Source organism: Pituophis catenifer, unplaced genomic scaffold (assembly GCF_029215685.1).
Source record: "Pituophis catenifer annectens isolate HBS135680 unplaced genomic scaffold, rPitCat1.0.hap2 SCAF_1, whole genome shotgun sequence".
NCBI lineage: Eukaryota > Metazoa > Chordata > Lepidosauria > Squamata > Colubridae > Pituophis > Pituophis catenifer.
Window position 1 is genome coordinate 52,342,846 of NW_027256881.1, and position 12,365 is coordinate 52,355,210.

General features: G+C 40.3%; 1 protein-coding gene across 2 annotated transcripts; it reads left to right on the forward strand.

Annotated features, from left to right (window-relative positions):
* Positions 1-2,261: 2,261 nt before the first annotated feature.
* On the forward strand, positions 2,262-8,934 carry H3-3A (H3.3 histone A). Of its 2 annotated transcripts, none has more exons than XM_070932418.1 (4): positions 2,262-2,373; positions 3,943-4,097; positions 5,007-5,160; positions 5,954-6,016. In XM_070932418.1, exons 2-4 carry the CDS (start codon positions 3,970-3,972, stop codon positions 5,999-6,001), a joined length of 330 nt encoding a protein of 109 aa, XP_070788519.1. In that variant the 5' UTR covers positions 2,262-2,373; positions 3,943-3,969; the 3' UTR covers positions 6,002-6,016. The 2 variants fall into 2 exon arrangements, with proteins under 2 accessions (XP_070788519.1, XP_070788518.1); XM_070932417.1 differs by lacking the exon at positions 5,954-6,016 and adding an exon at positions 8,296-8,934 and having other exon boundaries at positions 2,266-2,373.
* Positions 8,935-12,365: the final 3,431 nt, after the last annotated feature.

Here is a 12,365-nt window from a genome sequence, read left to right on the forward strand (position 1 = left end):
TGTAGAGCGCGTTGCAATAATCTAACCGTGAGGTGACAAGGGCATGAGTGACCGTGAGAAGAGCCTCCTGATCCAAATAGGGTCGCAATTGGTGCACCAGGCGAACCTGTGCAAAGGTCCCCCTAGCCACAGCTGTCAGATGTTGCTCTAATCTTAGCTGTGAGTCTAGGAGGACACCCAAATTGCGAACCTGTTCTGAGGGGGACAATTTCACCCCCCCAGAACCAAGGATGGACAATTAACATAGTCTTTAGGAGGCAATACCCACAGCCACTCGATCTTATCTGGGTTAAGTCTGAGCCTGTTGACTCCCATCCAGACCCTCACAGCCTCCAGGCACCAGCACATCACCTCCACGCATATATTATTTTATGGGATTGTATGTGGCCATTTTCCCTAATCCTGGGCCACCTTGCATATTCTTTGAGTTTCTTCTGGGTCATGCTGGTCACAGTCACTCATTGCCAGTACCGACCTATCCTTGCATTACTTCTCAATCTGGAGTATGTGTGTCATACCAATTTCTGTTATCCTCTTGTAATTGAAATCTCAATTCATCCCATGTGATGTATCACTTCTGAGTAATACTCCTCATTGATTCTTTGCAGAACCTTTGCAGTTCAAATGCACAAAAGACCCAAGGCAGAATAGACAAGACTTCTTTCCCTTCAGCCTGAATGACCAGTTGGAGCCCAACAGTATTCTGTGACTGGGACTTATCAATTGTCCTAATTTTGAATACAGGACTCTTCTGGAATAGTACACACATGTCCAAAAATAGCCTGGCTGACACATCTGTAGTACATAGGAAGGGTACATAAGATGAGATAAAGGGGACCATCTTGCTTCTCCAGATTACCAGTTGATCAGCTAGGTTATTTTTGGACATGGCTTTGCAAAAGAAGAGATTTCAGTTATATTAATGGTCAGAAACATTTTCCTAATTCCACTTCTTGCAGCGGCTGATAACTTGGAGTCAAAGAGCAGAGATTGTTTTATGATTCAGTGACATACTTATGCCAGTGTACCACATCTGAAACACATGGTTTTTCATAAATATCTCATGGAATGTACATACCATTATGGAAATCAGAAAATGAAACCATTAGACCTAAACCAAAAAATGGAATTAGTGAAGTGTTTCAAACTGTTAATATTATGGGAATTAACAAAACTTTATCCTCTGAGTACTATTTCCCAGCTGTTGCAAGAGTAATAAAGAGGCAAAACCACTCACACCACCAGAACCTGGAGCTGGGTTTGATTCAGATTTCACAAATCTCAACATGGCTGCCTTTAGAAAACAAGCAGAGCAATTGCCTTGCTTTCCTCATTCGTTACAGAACTGAGCCCAACTATCAATGTGGCCATCATAGGAAGTTTAGGAAAGCCAAGCATATGTGACCTATAACTGGCAACTGAGCATACAAAGAACAAGCTAATAGCTCACTAATACTGAAAATATGTATATAGCAAAAACAAGTGGAATGGAAATGGATCCCTAAAAGTAAAGAATTACTAGAGAAACTGCATATAAATATATCGTGACTGTAGGGTGATGCGCTAAAATGTTGCTCTTTTAATTCAGTTCTATATTTCAAAGACTTTTCAAAAACAAAAATAGCCTGACACATTTATCAAACATGTCCATCGCAATTTTTTTATTGCCCCCTCCATTGATGAACGATCGTTTTATCATTAAGTCTTTTGATCTTTAACGGCTCATTCACTTGGGTTTATATTCGTGACCGCCCCCGAACTAACTTGTTGTACTGGGATACGAGGGGCCTCTTAAAACGGGACCACAGGTAGAGTGCTGAAAGCGATTCAGCAGCGGGGAACGCGAGAGGATGGAGTCGGAGTGGACTCCTCCCCGGTCAGGTACTAACGGTAGTAATAAGTGACCGTTGGCCTGACAGTTGGGGCTGCTCGCGGCTTGGCTGTTGGCCATCGAATCGGGCCGCGTGATCTCCCGACATCTGTACCGTCTCTCGCTAGGCGGAGGGAGAGGACGGCCAGGGGAATCCCTCTCTTCCTCTCTCACTTACTCACTCTGTGCCTGGGGCGCGCGCAGCGTGTCTTTTGTGTTTGTACACACGGAGGCGGCCGCGGGAAACCGAGAGTGGGTGGGGAGGAGAGCGGGTGGGCGTGGCCTCTCCTTCCCTCCATTGTGCGCCATTGGCGGTCTCTCGGGGAGGAGGCGTTGCCTGGGCGGTCGGGGGGCGTAGCTAAGCAGCGGAGTCGGCCTTCGCGAGTCAGCCATCTTTCAATTGTGCTCTCATCCGCCGTCGCCCGCAGCAGCTTCAGCACCTCCTCCTCCTCCTCCTCCTTCCTTGCCTGGTCGGCAGCCGCGCTCAGCGTAAGCGGACGGGGGTAAGTCTTCAGCCTCCCTTACAGGACCCCCCCGGATCCCCGCTCGGCCGAGGACCCCTCCGAACCGTCCCCTGGCTTCCCTGGCAAACTTCTGGGAGCGAGAATCGCTGTTGGGGAACAGGAGAGTCCCTTTATCTCTCCGCCTTCCCGAGTACGGCGGAGAAGCTCGGGCTGCTCCTTCCCTTTAGACCCCCCCGGCCCCACTTTGCTTGGCCGTTGCCCCCTTCTTTTGCCCTCGCCTTCCCCCAAACCTTCACTATCCTTCTCCCCGCTCCCTCGCCGACCACCTCGCCCCATCGCCGCCCTAGATGGGAGCCGGGAAACGGCTGCAAAGGGAAGCCCCGTTGCCAGCCCCGGGAAACTCTCCTTGCCTGCCTTCCCCTCTTCCCCACAGTTGTTGCTCAGCTTCACCATCTTGTCTCTTTTCTCTGGTCACCGACCATATTTTTTTTCCTATTGCATAAAAAACAATCCGGAGTGGGAGAAAGGTGCCTAGGAAAGCCTTCGCACCCGGGGAGATTTTGGGGGGGTCTGTCCAAACTTTTCCTCTCTCCCGCTTAGCCTGCCGGATCCCACCTAGTTTGAAGCGTTTGCGGGATCTGGAGAAGGTATTGTGATGCTGCTGTTTTATTTTATTTTCCACCCCCCTCCCGTCTCTTTCTCTGCCTGCAAAGGGAGTAGGGCTGCGTTTGGCGATTGTTTCCATTTTGTTGGGGCTGAGTTTGCCAGCGAGAGGCGCTTGGGAGCGAAGCAGCCGTAGGACTGGCACTCACACAGGCAGAGGCAGCACCGAAGAGGCGGCAGCCCCCCCCCTAAAAAAAAGTTCGCTCGTTGTTTTCTGGCTCCTAACCTCTGACTTGGCTTTTCCTTTTGTGGCAGAGCTCTGGCTCTCGGGCGCCTTCCCTTTGAATCCCCTTCGCCCGCCCGGCCGACCAAAGGGAGCGATGGCTTCTTTGCAGCAGCAGAAGCTGTCAGCCCGGGCTTTCCCCTTCTTGTCGCCCCTGCTTGAATGCGGACGTTTGCCCTTCTTTTACTCCCTTCAAGCTACCCGTCAGTTGCACGTCCCCCGATGTCTTCTGCAATCGGGGACACTTATTTCGTCCTCGCCAAGGGGAAGGGGAAGGGTGGGGGAATCGAGGTGTTGCTATTAGGTTGGAGGCACCTTGGCTGCATCGCTCTCAAATTTGGAGAAATCTGCTGAAATCTCCGGCGGATAGGTTTGCCGCTTAAATACAATTAGAGCGCGAACTCCCACCGACATTTTATCATCCAATTTAGGACTTGTAGGGAAGGCTTTTTTTTTTTTTTTTTTTGAACGTTGCAAGCCGATAGCCGGAGTGGCAGGCAGGCAGGCTGCAGAAGTCTGCTCTTTGGATTGGCATCGAAGGTGCGGATCTGCACGGTTTGAATTGTTTGAAAGGGTTTTTTCTGGGGATTCTTGACATCCGAGGCGTATCTTTATTTTGGTGCGTGAAAAACAAAAATTAAATGGGCATTTTTCGGCGGATGTTTTTCGAGCGGCTGCCTCGCTCTAATGTGGTGATCGCGTGGGTGCCTTCTTGCCGATAGGTATAAGGAAGAGAAGTTCGCGGGAACATGGCTCGTACCAAGCAAACTGCCCGCAAATCCACCGGGGGGAAGGCGCCCAGGAAGCAACTCGCGACAAAAGCCGCTCGCAAGAGTGCGCCCTCTACCGGCGGGGTCAAGAAACCTCATCGCTACAGGTATAAAAATGACCGCAAGAAAGTATTACGATGTGATCGCTCCGTAACGACGCGGAAATATTTATCGGAACGTTGTTTTTTTTTTTTTTTCGTTTTTTTTTTCGTTTTTTTTTGCTCGAGGGGGGCAAAGATCACAGTTTATTGTTTCTTGGATCGAGTCAAGATGATTTCATCAGAGTCGTTATTTTTGTAATGCAATACCCGACCCATAAAACATTTTGAACGAAATATGTCTGTAAACCAGTGAATGACCAGTAATAATAATGAGCTATTTTATTAATGAAAACAAATTTAAAATAGAATCGGGGAAAAAGGCAGCTTTAATATTAACCGAAGGGTTCGCTGGTTTGTAGGATGCCATAATAGCGCTTGATAATTATAGTGATTATCTAATTAATATTTGGTTTATTTGTTTCCAATATATTGGGCATTTTTCATTTATAGTATTAACAGTACAGTAGTTTGATTCTTCAACCGTAACTGTACGAATGGTAGATTTTGTACAGTGTACCACTAGAGGGCAGTATCTGATCCAGAATAAGTAAATACTATAGGTTTTATATTTTAAAAATGTTTAAACAAAAGAAATAGCAACTGACATAACTTGTTGGTATCTTAGAAGTCACTCATTTTATCAGCAACCTCCATGGTAAAAAGTTATTTAATTTCTTACAAACTTTCATAGGAGTTTGAGAAAACAGAATACAACTGAAATATTGCAATTGGAGTCTTTCACAATGTTCTGTTTTTAATTTAAGTCTACGTTAAATTTTTCTTGCAAGCTTATTTTGGTCATGTAAATTGGCTTGTATAAATTAGCATGTATTTCTGTGAATATACATTGGGTTTTGTATATTTTTTTTTAAGATTGGAAGGGTTTAATTATTTTTGCTTTGTTTTTATTCAAAGGCCAGGTACTGTAGCTCTTCGTGAAATCAGACGTTATCAGAAATCAACTGAACTTCTGATCCGCAAACTTCCATTTCAGCGCCTGGTGCGTGAAATTGCCCAGGACTTCAAAACAGATCTGCGTTTCCAGAGCGCAGCTATTGGTGCTTTGCAGGTATAAAATTGTTATTTTAAGTTATCCTTTCAAAACACAAGTGTCCTTTGCTTGTATTGATGAGATGTGTTATAATTTACAATGACTAATTGTGCTTTTGTTATAGTAGATATTACAATTTTCTTTACTAATCTTTTCTGTATTAAAGAAAATACACATTTTTTCTGTTTTATTTTTTAAAACCTTGCTTTCAGAAAATACAGCATGGCATCTGACACTAAATAAATCCAACTTATTTAGTTGTATTATGTGAGTGGATGTAGATTTGCCAAAAGAAATTATACCCAAGTTCTTTTCTAGAGTGCAGCCATTGATAATTCTGTGCTTTTGGTATGTGAGAATGCATGCGATTGGTTGCTTCCATACAGTCACCTTATTGGTTGAGCTGTTTCTATGGTCAGTCAAAATTTCATATGATTGGTGGGTTTCAGAATTAAGGATATATGTAATTGTAGGTGAGCTGATTACTACTACTGTTTTGTTTTAAAAAGTAATCTGCTTCCTCAGTAGAATCTCAAAAACTAAAACAGGATTGTTGGAGTTCAAAATATTTTAACAATAACATTATGACTATATGTCAAGTATTCTAAAGAAATGTGATGATGCCAGTAATTTTAATTAGAGTAGCAAATATTTTGGGAATATGAACCTCATGATGCTACATGAGAAAGGGACCACTGTTTTTTATGTAAGTATTAATGGAGAGAATATGCCAGTTTCTTTTAAGCTGCAAAAGAGTGGAAAGTACACTGTTGCTGTATGTTATGTGATTGTCTTAACTTTCTACTAATAGAAGCCATTGAGAGAAATTCTGATCTGGGTGGACCTTCTCAAATCTTAGCTAGGTAATTTGTACATTACAGATGAAATGCAAGATTTTGTCTTGCGGTTGTGAATAAGTTATGTCTTAAAAAAAATAAAGTTAAAAGTGCTGTTTTCAGATCTTTCATGAGTATTCCTTCAGTTTGTATTATGTGTGTGTTTTATGTGAATGTTTGCTGCACAGTACTGCCAAAGCTAAGTAGATCTACTACACTTTTCCAAAAATAATAACTTTTATTACTTTCTATATTACTTCTCTGGATAAGAATGGCATGTGGCCATTAGTCTAAGATTGCAAGATAATCTTTCATTTTTTACTGCTGTACTTGATAAGTTCTTACACTGGATGGACCTACACAGCAGTTTTCAAGCTCCTCTATTCAGCTGCATATTCTGCATGATAAAGTGGCATCTCTTTTTTTCTCAGGCCTGAGGGAACACATAAACAAGAAATATTTACTCCGCCAAAATCAAAATAGATGTAAGCCAAAGTTCATTTTTGAGAAACACCAAGAGGCAACTTGCAGAATTCCAAATAAAACTGATTAAAACATTCAGTGCCATGCAACATAGGGACTTGGAAGTTGCAATCAATCAGAATTAACATAGTTGATTGGTTATATATTGCAGGGTGTCTGGCACCTCTGTTCAAAATCCATTATAAAATAGATAAACATAAAACAGGAATTCACTAAGATAGGCTGTCATGTGTGGCCAGTGGATTCCATTTGTCACAGTGGGTCAGTTGTACAGCCCTGCTTTGAAAATAAAATTTGTTATCTGCTTGTCGTTGCATGATTCTCTAAATAAGACAGAATCATCATGAGGTCAAGAATCCAACATTTATGTCAAATATTCCATGGTTTAACACCAGATAGTGTAACAGATTAACTGAAATGGGATTTTTCTTTAAAATGTTACTATTTTTGCTTTATGCATTTTACATAATGAACATATATGCTTCATTGATGAATTGTGAAAGCCCTTGAGATAAGACACTTGGAATGTACACAAATCCAGTCTACTTCTATTGCAGGTTCCTCCTTAGTTCCTCCGTACTCAACATGCAACATTGTGCAAAATAGCAAATCAATATTGTATAGTACAAGTAGTCCTTGACTTACAACAGTTTGCTTGGTGACCGTTCAAAGTTACAACTGAAAAAAGTGACTTATAACTGTTTTTCACACTTATGACGGTTGCAGCATCCCCATGGTCATGTGATTTATATTCAGATGCTTGACAACTGGCTCACATTTATGATGGTTGTAGTATCCCAGGGTCATGAGATCCCCTTTTGCAGCCTTCTGACAAGCAAAATCAATGGGGAAGCCAGATTCACTTAACAACCGTGTTACTAATTTAACAACTGCAGTGATTCACTTAACAAATGTGACAAGAAAACTCGTAAAATGGGACAAAACTCACTTAACAAATTTCTCACTTAGCAACATAGATTTTGGGTTCAGTTGTGGTCATAATCCTCAATTTATAGCCATTTATTTAGCAATTGTTTGACAGTACTATGGTATTGAAAAAAAAGATTTATGAGCAGTCCTCACATTTAATGGCCATCAGAGCATTCCCCCATGGTCACATGATCAAAATCCAGCTGCTTGGCATCCAGCATGTATTTATAACAGTTGCTAAGTCCCAGGATCATACGACCATCTTCCAACAAGCAAAGTCAATGGGGGAAAGCCAGATTCGCTTAATGACTGCATGATTCATTTAATAACAGCATTGATTCGCTTAATAACTATTGCAAATAGGTTGTGAAATTGGGTATGACTTACTTAACAAATGTCTTGTTTAGCAACGAAAATTCTTGACACAGTTGTCATAAGTTGAGGACTACCTTAGTTATAGTTTGAAGGAAGGGGGAAAAAGATATCTGTTAAAACTCAAAAATATCTACCAACTCAAAGCATGGCATTCATTTCCACCTCTATTGAACTAGAGATTGGGTCTATTATATTAGTGAGAACAGCATTTTAAGAAATAATTATGAATTGCCTTAGTTGTTCCTATTGGTAGATTGGATCCAATCCGGAGCTGTGATTTACTTTGAAAGTTGCACTTAAAGAATGTTATGGGGCACGGAAAATACAATATAAATAAAAGAGCCAAGAAAATCTGTGTGGAACCAATAAGAGGGTTTTAGATACAAGATTAAAATTAGGAGTTAAGATACACAAAAGAATGTTTTTCCATTTTCTTTCGCTTGGCTTGAAAATAAACTTGCCTGTGTATTTTGTGAGGATTTGGGTACTTTTTATTTTAAATGGCTAAACCATTTTCTTTTTTCAATAGGAGGCAAGTGAGGCCTACCTGGTTGGCCTGTTTGAAGACACCAACCTTTGTGCTATCCACGCCAAACGTGTCACAATCATGCCAAAAGATATCCAGCTAGCACGCCGCATACGTGGGGAGCGTGCTTAAATTCTACTAAGATGGATTTGTCATTCTCAAAACAAATAAAATCTCTTCTTCCTGTTATTGGTAGTAATGAACGTTAGATTTTTTTTCCCATGGGGTTAAAAGGTACCTAAATCTATGGTTGCAGATGGAAAAATAGAGGACAGAATCGGGTATTGGCAAGTTATTTTTCATTTTCATTTGTGTGTGGATTTTTAATATAAACGTGGGGACATATAAAGCATTATTGCTATAAAAAAAAACCCATTTCATTGAACAAATTTCAGCAGTTCAACTTTATAACAATTATAAATATGCCAGTCAGACTTTTCTGGACAATGCCAGCATTTGGGTTTGTTTTTTTTAAAGGTAAATTTCTTATTGATGGCAACTATATGAAGTCTGTATCATACAGTAGATTCCATCCACTCATTATACTTTTCTAAGTTGTCCTACATGCAAGTACATGTTTTTAATGTTGTCTGTCTTCTGTGCTGTACCTGTAAGTTTGCTATTAAAATACACGAAATAATATTTGTTTTTGTCTTAATTTTTAAGTATTTTATTTTATTAGCTATAATTCAGTAGCAATGGATATGTTTAAAATGTATTTAATGTGCTGCATTTATATGAAAATTTTAAAAATGTATATTGTAGCTTAAATATAGAATTATGATCCCATTAAAATATTTGAGGCCATCTTGTGTCTTAGAAATAAACACAAATATTCAGAGATTCAAACAGAGATTCAGTTTTGTTGACCTGAAGCGCAGCTGTATCTATGATGAGCCGAGGTGGCGCAGTGGTTTGGGTGCAGTACTGCAGCTACTTCAGCTGACTGCTAGTTCAGCAGATCAGCGGATCAAATCTCACCGGCTCAAGGTTGACTCAGCTTTCCATCCTTCCGAGGTGGATAAAATGAGGACCCAGATTGTTGGGGGCAATATGCTATTTAGTATACTGTTTTTGGTGTAAGCCGCCCAGAGTCCTCGGAGAGCGGGCGGCCTAGAAATAATAATAAAAATAATAAAAACATGATTAGGTGAATTCCACAGATTTGCTGTGCTTTGCACAGGTTTGCACCAAAAAGCAAGATATAAATGTACTTTTAAGGTACAGGTGCTATTTGAAAATTACATGAGCAGCAATTATGCCAGGCTTCTCTAACCTTTTGCCCCTTATTCATTGAGGGCAAGGTAAGTTATAGTTTCTCAAGAATCATTTTTCCAGAACAAGCCATACTCTGATGTTTCTGTCTGGAATTGCTCCAATTACATTTAAGTTTTCAGTACATAGATGGGAACACTTTTTATAAATAAAATACATAGTTTCAGTTATCAAAACTTCAACAATTGGAATTTATAGAAATGCACTTGTCCCATTGAGTTTTTTAGGGGTTTTTTTCCCTGATTGTTCCTTCCTGAATTGACTCTTAATCCTTGCAATTCTATTAAAAACCAATATGATTGAATTGCCTTGGTAAAGTTCCATCCTTGTTTATTCCCTGTGCATGTTCAATACTGCTAATGTCCTCAGAGAGTAAGTTCAAAATGGGCCATATTATTTTGAGACATTTCTATTATTGATTGCTAGCTGCCTGACCAGTACAAACAAGGAACTTGCATTGTCCTGCTTGAGATAGAGGACTGTGTTTTACAGGGAAAAGCTATAACTAGATACAAAAATATAGTTTTAAGTATACACAGTAGCAGCATTGTGTTTTAGTCTACTGATTTGTAACCATGCTTAGGTTATCAAAATTGTGCATATAGGGAAAACTACATTTCTGATTTGAAGACTGTTCAGATACGATTTTTTGTTATAATAAAATATAATCGCATTAATTTTAATCAGAAGGTAACAGAAGCAACATGTATTTTCTTATCTCTGTCTGGCACTGTAGAATAATGCTTTTAATCTGGAAACAATAATGCCACAACCCACAAAGCAAGATGTCTTTCAGTGTGATAATACTGTGAAGATGTAAAACTTTTGAGTAGTTGAGGATGTACTGCTATTTGTTTGATTTATATCCCACCTTCCTATCCAGGGACATTTGAGGAGGCAGATTCAGCTGTGCCTTGGCACATGAGGGAGCAGCGAGGCATGCAATGAAAGAGACAGGTACATGCCATGCTTGTCAAAATCAAAACAAGGGGAACTCTTCTTGCTGCAGAGAGATCGAAGTGTGAGGCTGAGTATTGGAATAGGGAGTGAGGAAAAAAAATTCTGTAGGAAATTGTTATTTAGTGGTTCGATATTTCACCAAATAACAGTTTCTGCTCAGGTAAGCATTAAATGCTAAAATGAAAAGCAAACTATCCTTATGGATTAAGATTCCTTTTTGCAATCCCTCCTGCCAGAAAACCAAAACTATTAACATTCATCTGTTGGATGGTATCTGAATATAAGGGGGGTGGGTGTGTTAATGACTACATGGAGTAGCACATAGAAAATAGAATAAAAGCTCATCTGAAAACTGCAGAAAATTCTGGAGGCTTCTAACATGAGATCTAAAAGCTACATATTGGAATTTATGTATCACTCTTCAACAGCAAAAACAACAAAATTCCTAAGGTAGTTTATAAGTTGTAGTCAGCCAACGTACACCTTCAGAGCAGCACAACAAATCAAGCATGGACTAGTGATTAAAGCGGACTATGAGCATTCTGAAGCTGTTGCCTGAGGCAAAACAAAAATGTAGACAACTGAAAATTGTCACAGTCTTCTCCTTCAGATGGCTAGGAGTCTGGAGGCTCTCTGTGGATGAACTCAGTGTAAAGACAGGCTCTCGGGAATCAGGCAACTCATCAAACTCCAAGCCCTAAAACCATGGTTGTCCAACTTTTTGACTTGTCTGGACTGCATTGAGTGAAGAGGAATTATCTTGGGCTGTTTATAAAATATATAGTTAATGGATATAAATAGCAAACTTCTTAACTATCTATTTTTCTATCATCTCATGGGGCTGCATTACTAACTGTCCAAAGCCAAATGCAGTCCATGGGCTGTAGCTTGCACATGCCTGCCCTAAACCATTTAGGAAACACAACCGCTATCACTGCTGCTCTTTTTGATCCTCCTCCGTGTAGATACCTGTCACCAAATACATTTCCTACATGGGAGACAACTATATTAGCTATCCTGAATTCATTTCATTTACTTAAATCCACTTTTGTTTTGGCTCAGACTTCTTTCCCCTTTCCCTTTGATTCAGTTGTGCCCATTTGCTGTAGCCTTGACAGACCACCCTTTTTTCTATTCTTCATTTGGTCTTTTTTGTAAGACAGTTTTTGCTCTCTCCAGTACTCGGCAAATCTTCATGGTTTTCAGTGCATCTTCTTCACTGTCCTTCAGATATTCTTCCAATGCCCTTTTATCTTCAGTTGTTTGCTGTACTTTCACTATTCCACACCCACCTATGGTCCTTGGTAAGTAGAGTCTGTCAATATAGCTTCATAGAAGGACATGATTCATTGTCATTATTTTTCTGGTCTTTATTATTATTAACTTATATAGCTGCCCATATCACAATTGTATCTCTGGATGGTAAATCTAGGATTAAAACCGTCAAAAGCAACAAAACAGCAAAAGTTGTAGAGATAACAATGTAATAATACTATAAAATGGCCCCTGAGGACAAACTGACCCAGTCAACACAAAGTCATCTTAAGACAAATCACAGATCACATGTCTGGAGGAATATCCTGGTCTTCAAAGTCGTTCAAAATGCCAGCAGGTTCAAGGCCAAATGAATTTTAAATGATGGACATGATTTAAAATGTAGGATCTGGATCATAGCCATTCTTCCACATCTAGTAGAACAGGCAGAAATGGTGGAAGTACTTGAGTGCTTATTGGCTCGTTTTCAGATAGATGGATGGATGGATGGATGGATGGATGGATGGTCACAGAAGTGAGTACAACCCCTCACATTTTATAAATATATATCTTTTCACGTGACA

Excerpts from the sequence above, each read along its gene's own strand:
- H3-3A (XM_070932417.1), top strand. The coding sequence starts at position 3,970 with ATGGCTCGTACCAAGCAAACTGCCCGCAAATCCACCGGGGGGAAGGCG. Across the intron at positions 4,098-5,006 it reads AAGAAACCTCATCGCTACAG|GCCAGGTACTGTAGCTCTTC; the intron begins GTATAAAAATGA and ends TTTTATTCAAAG. Across the intron at positions 5,161-8,295 it reads CAGCTATTGGTGCTTTGCAG|GAGGCAAGTGAGGCCTACCT; the intron begins GTATAAAATTGT and ends TTTTTTCAATAG.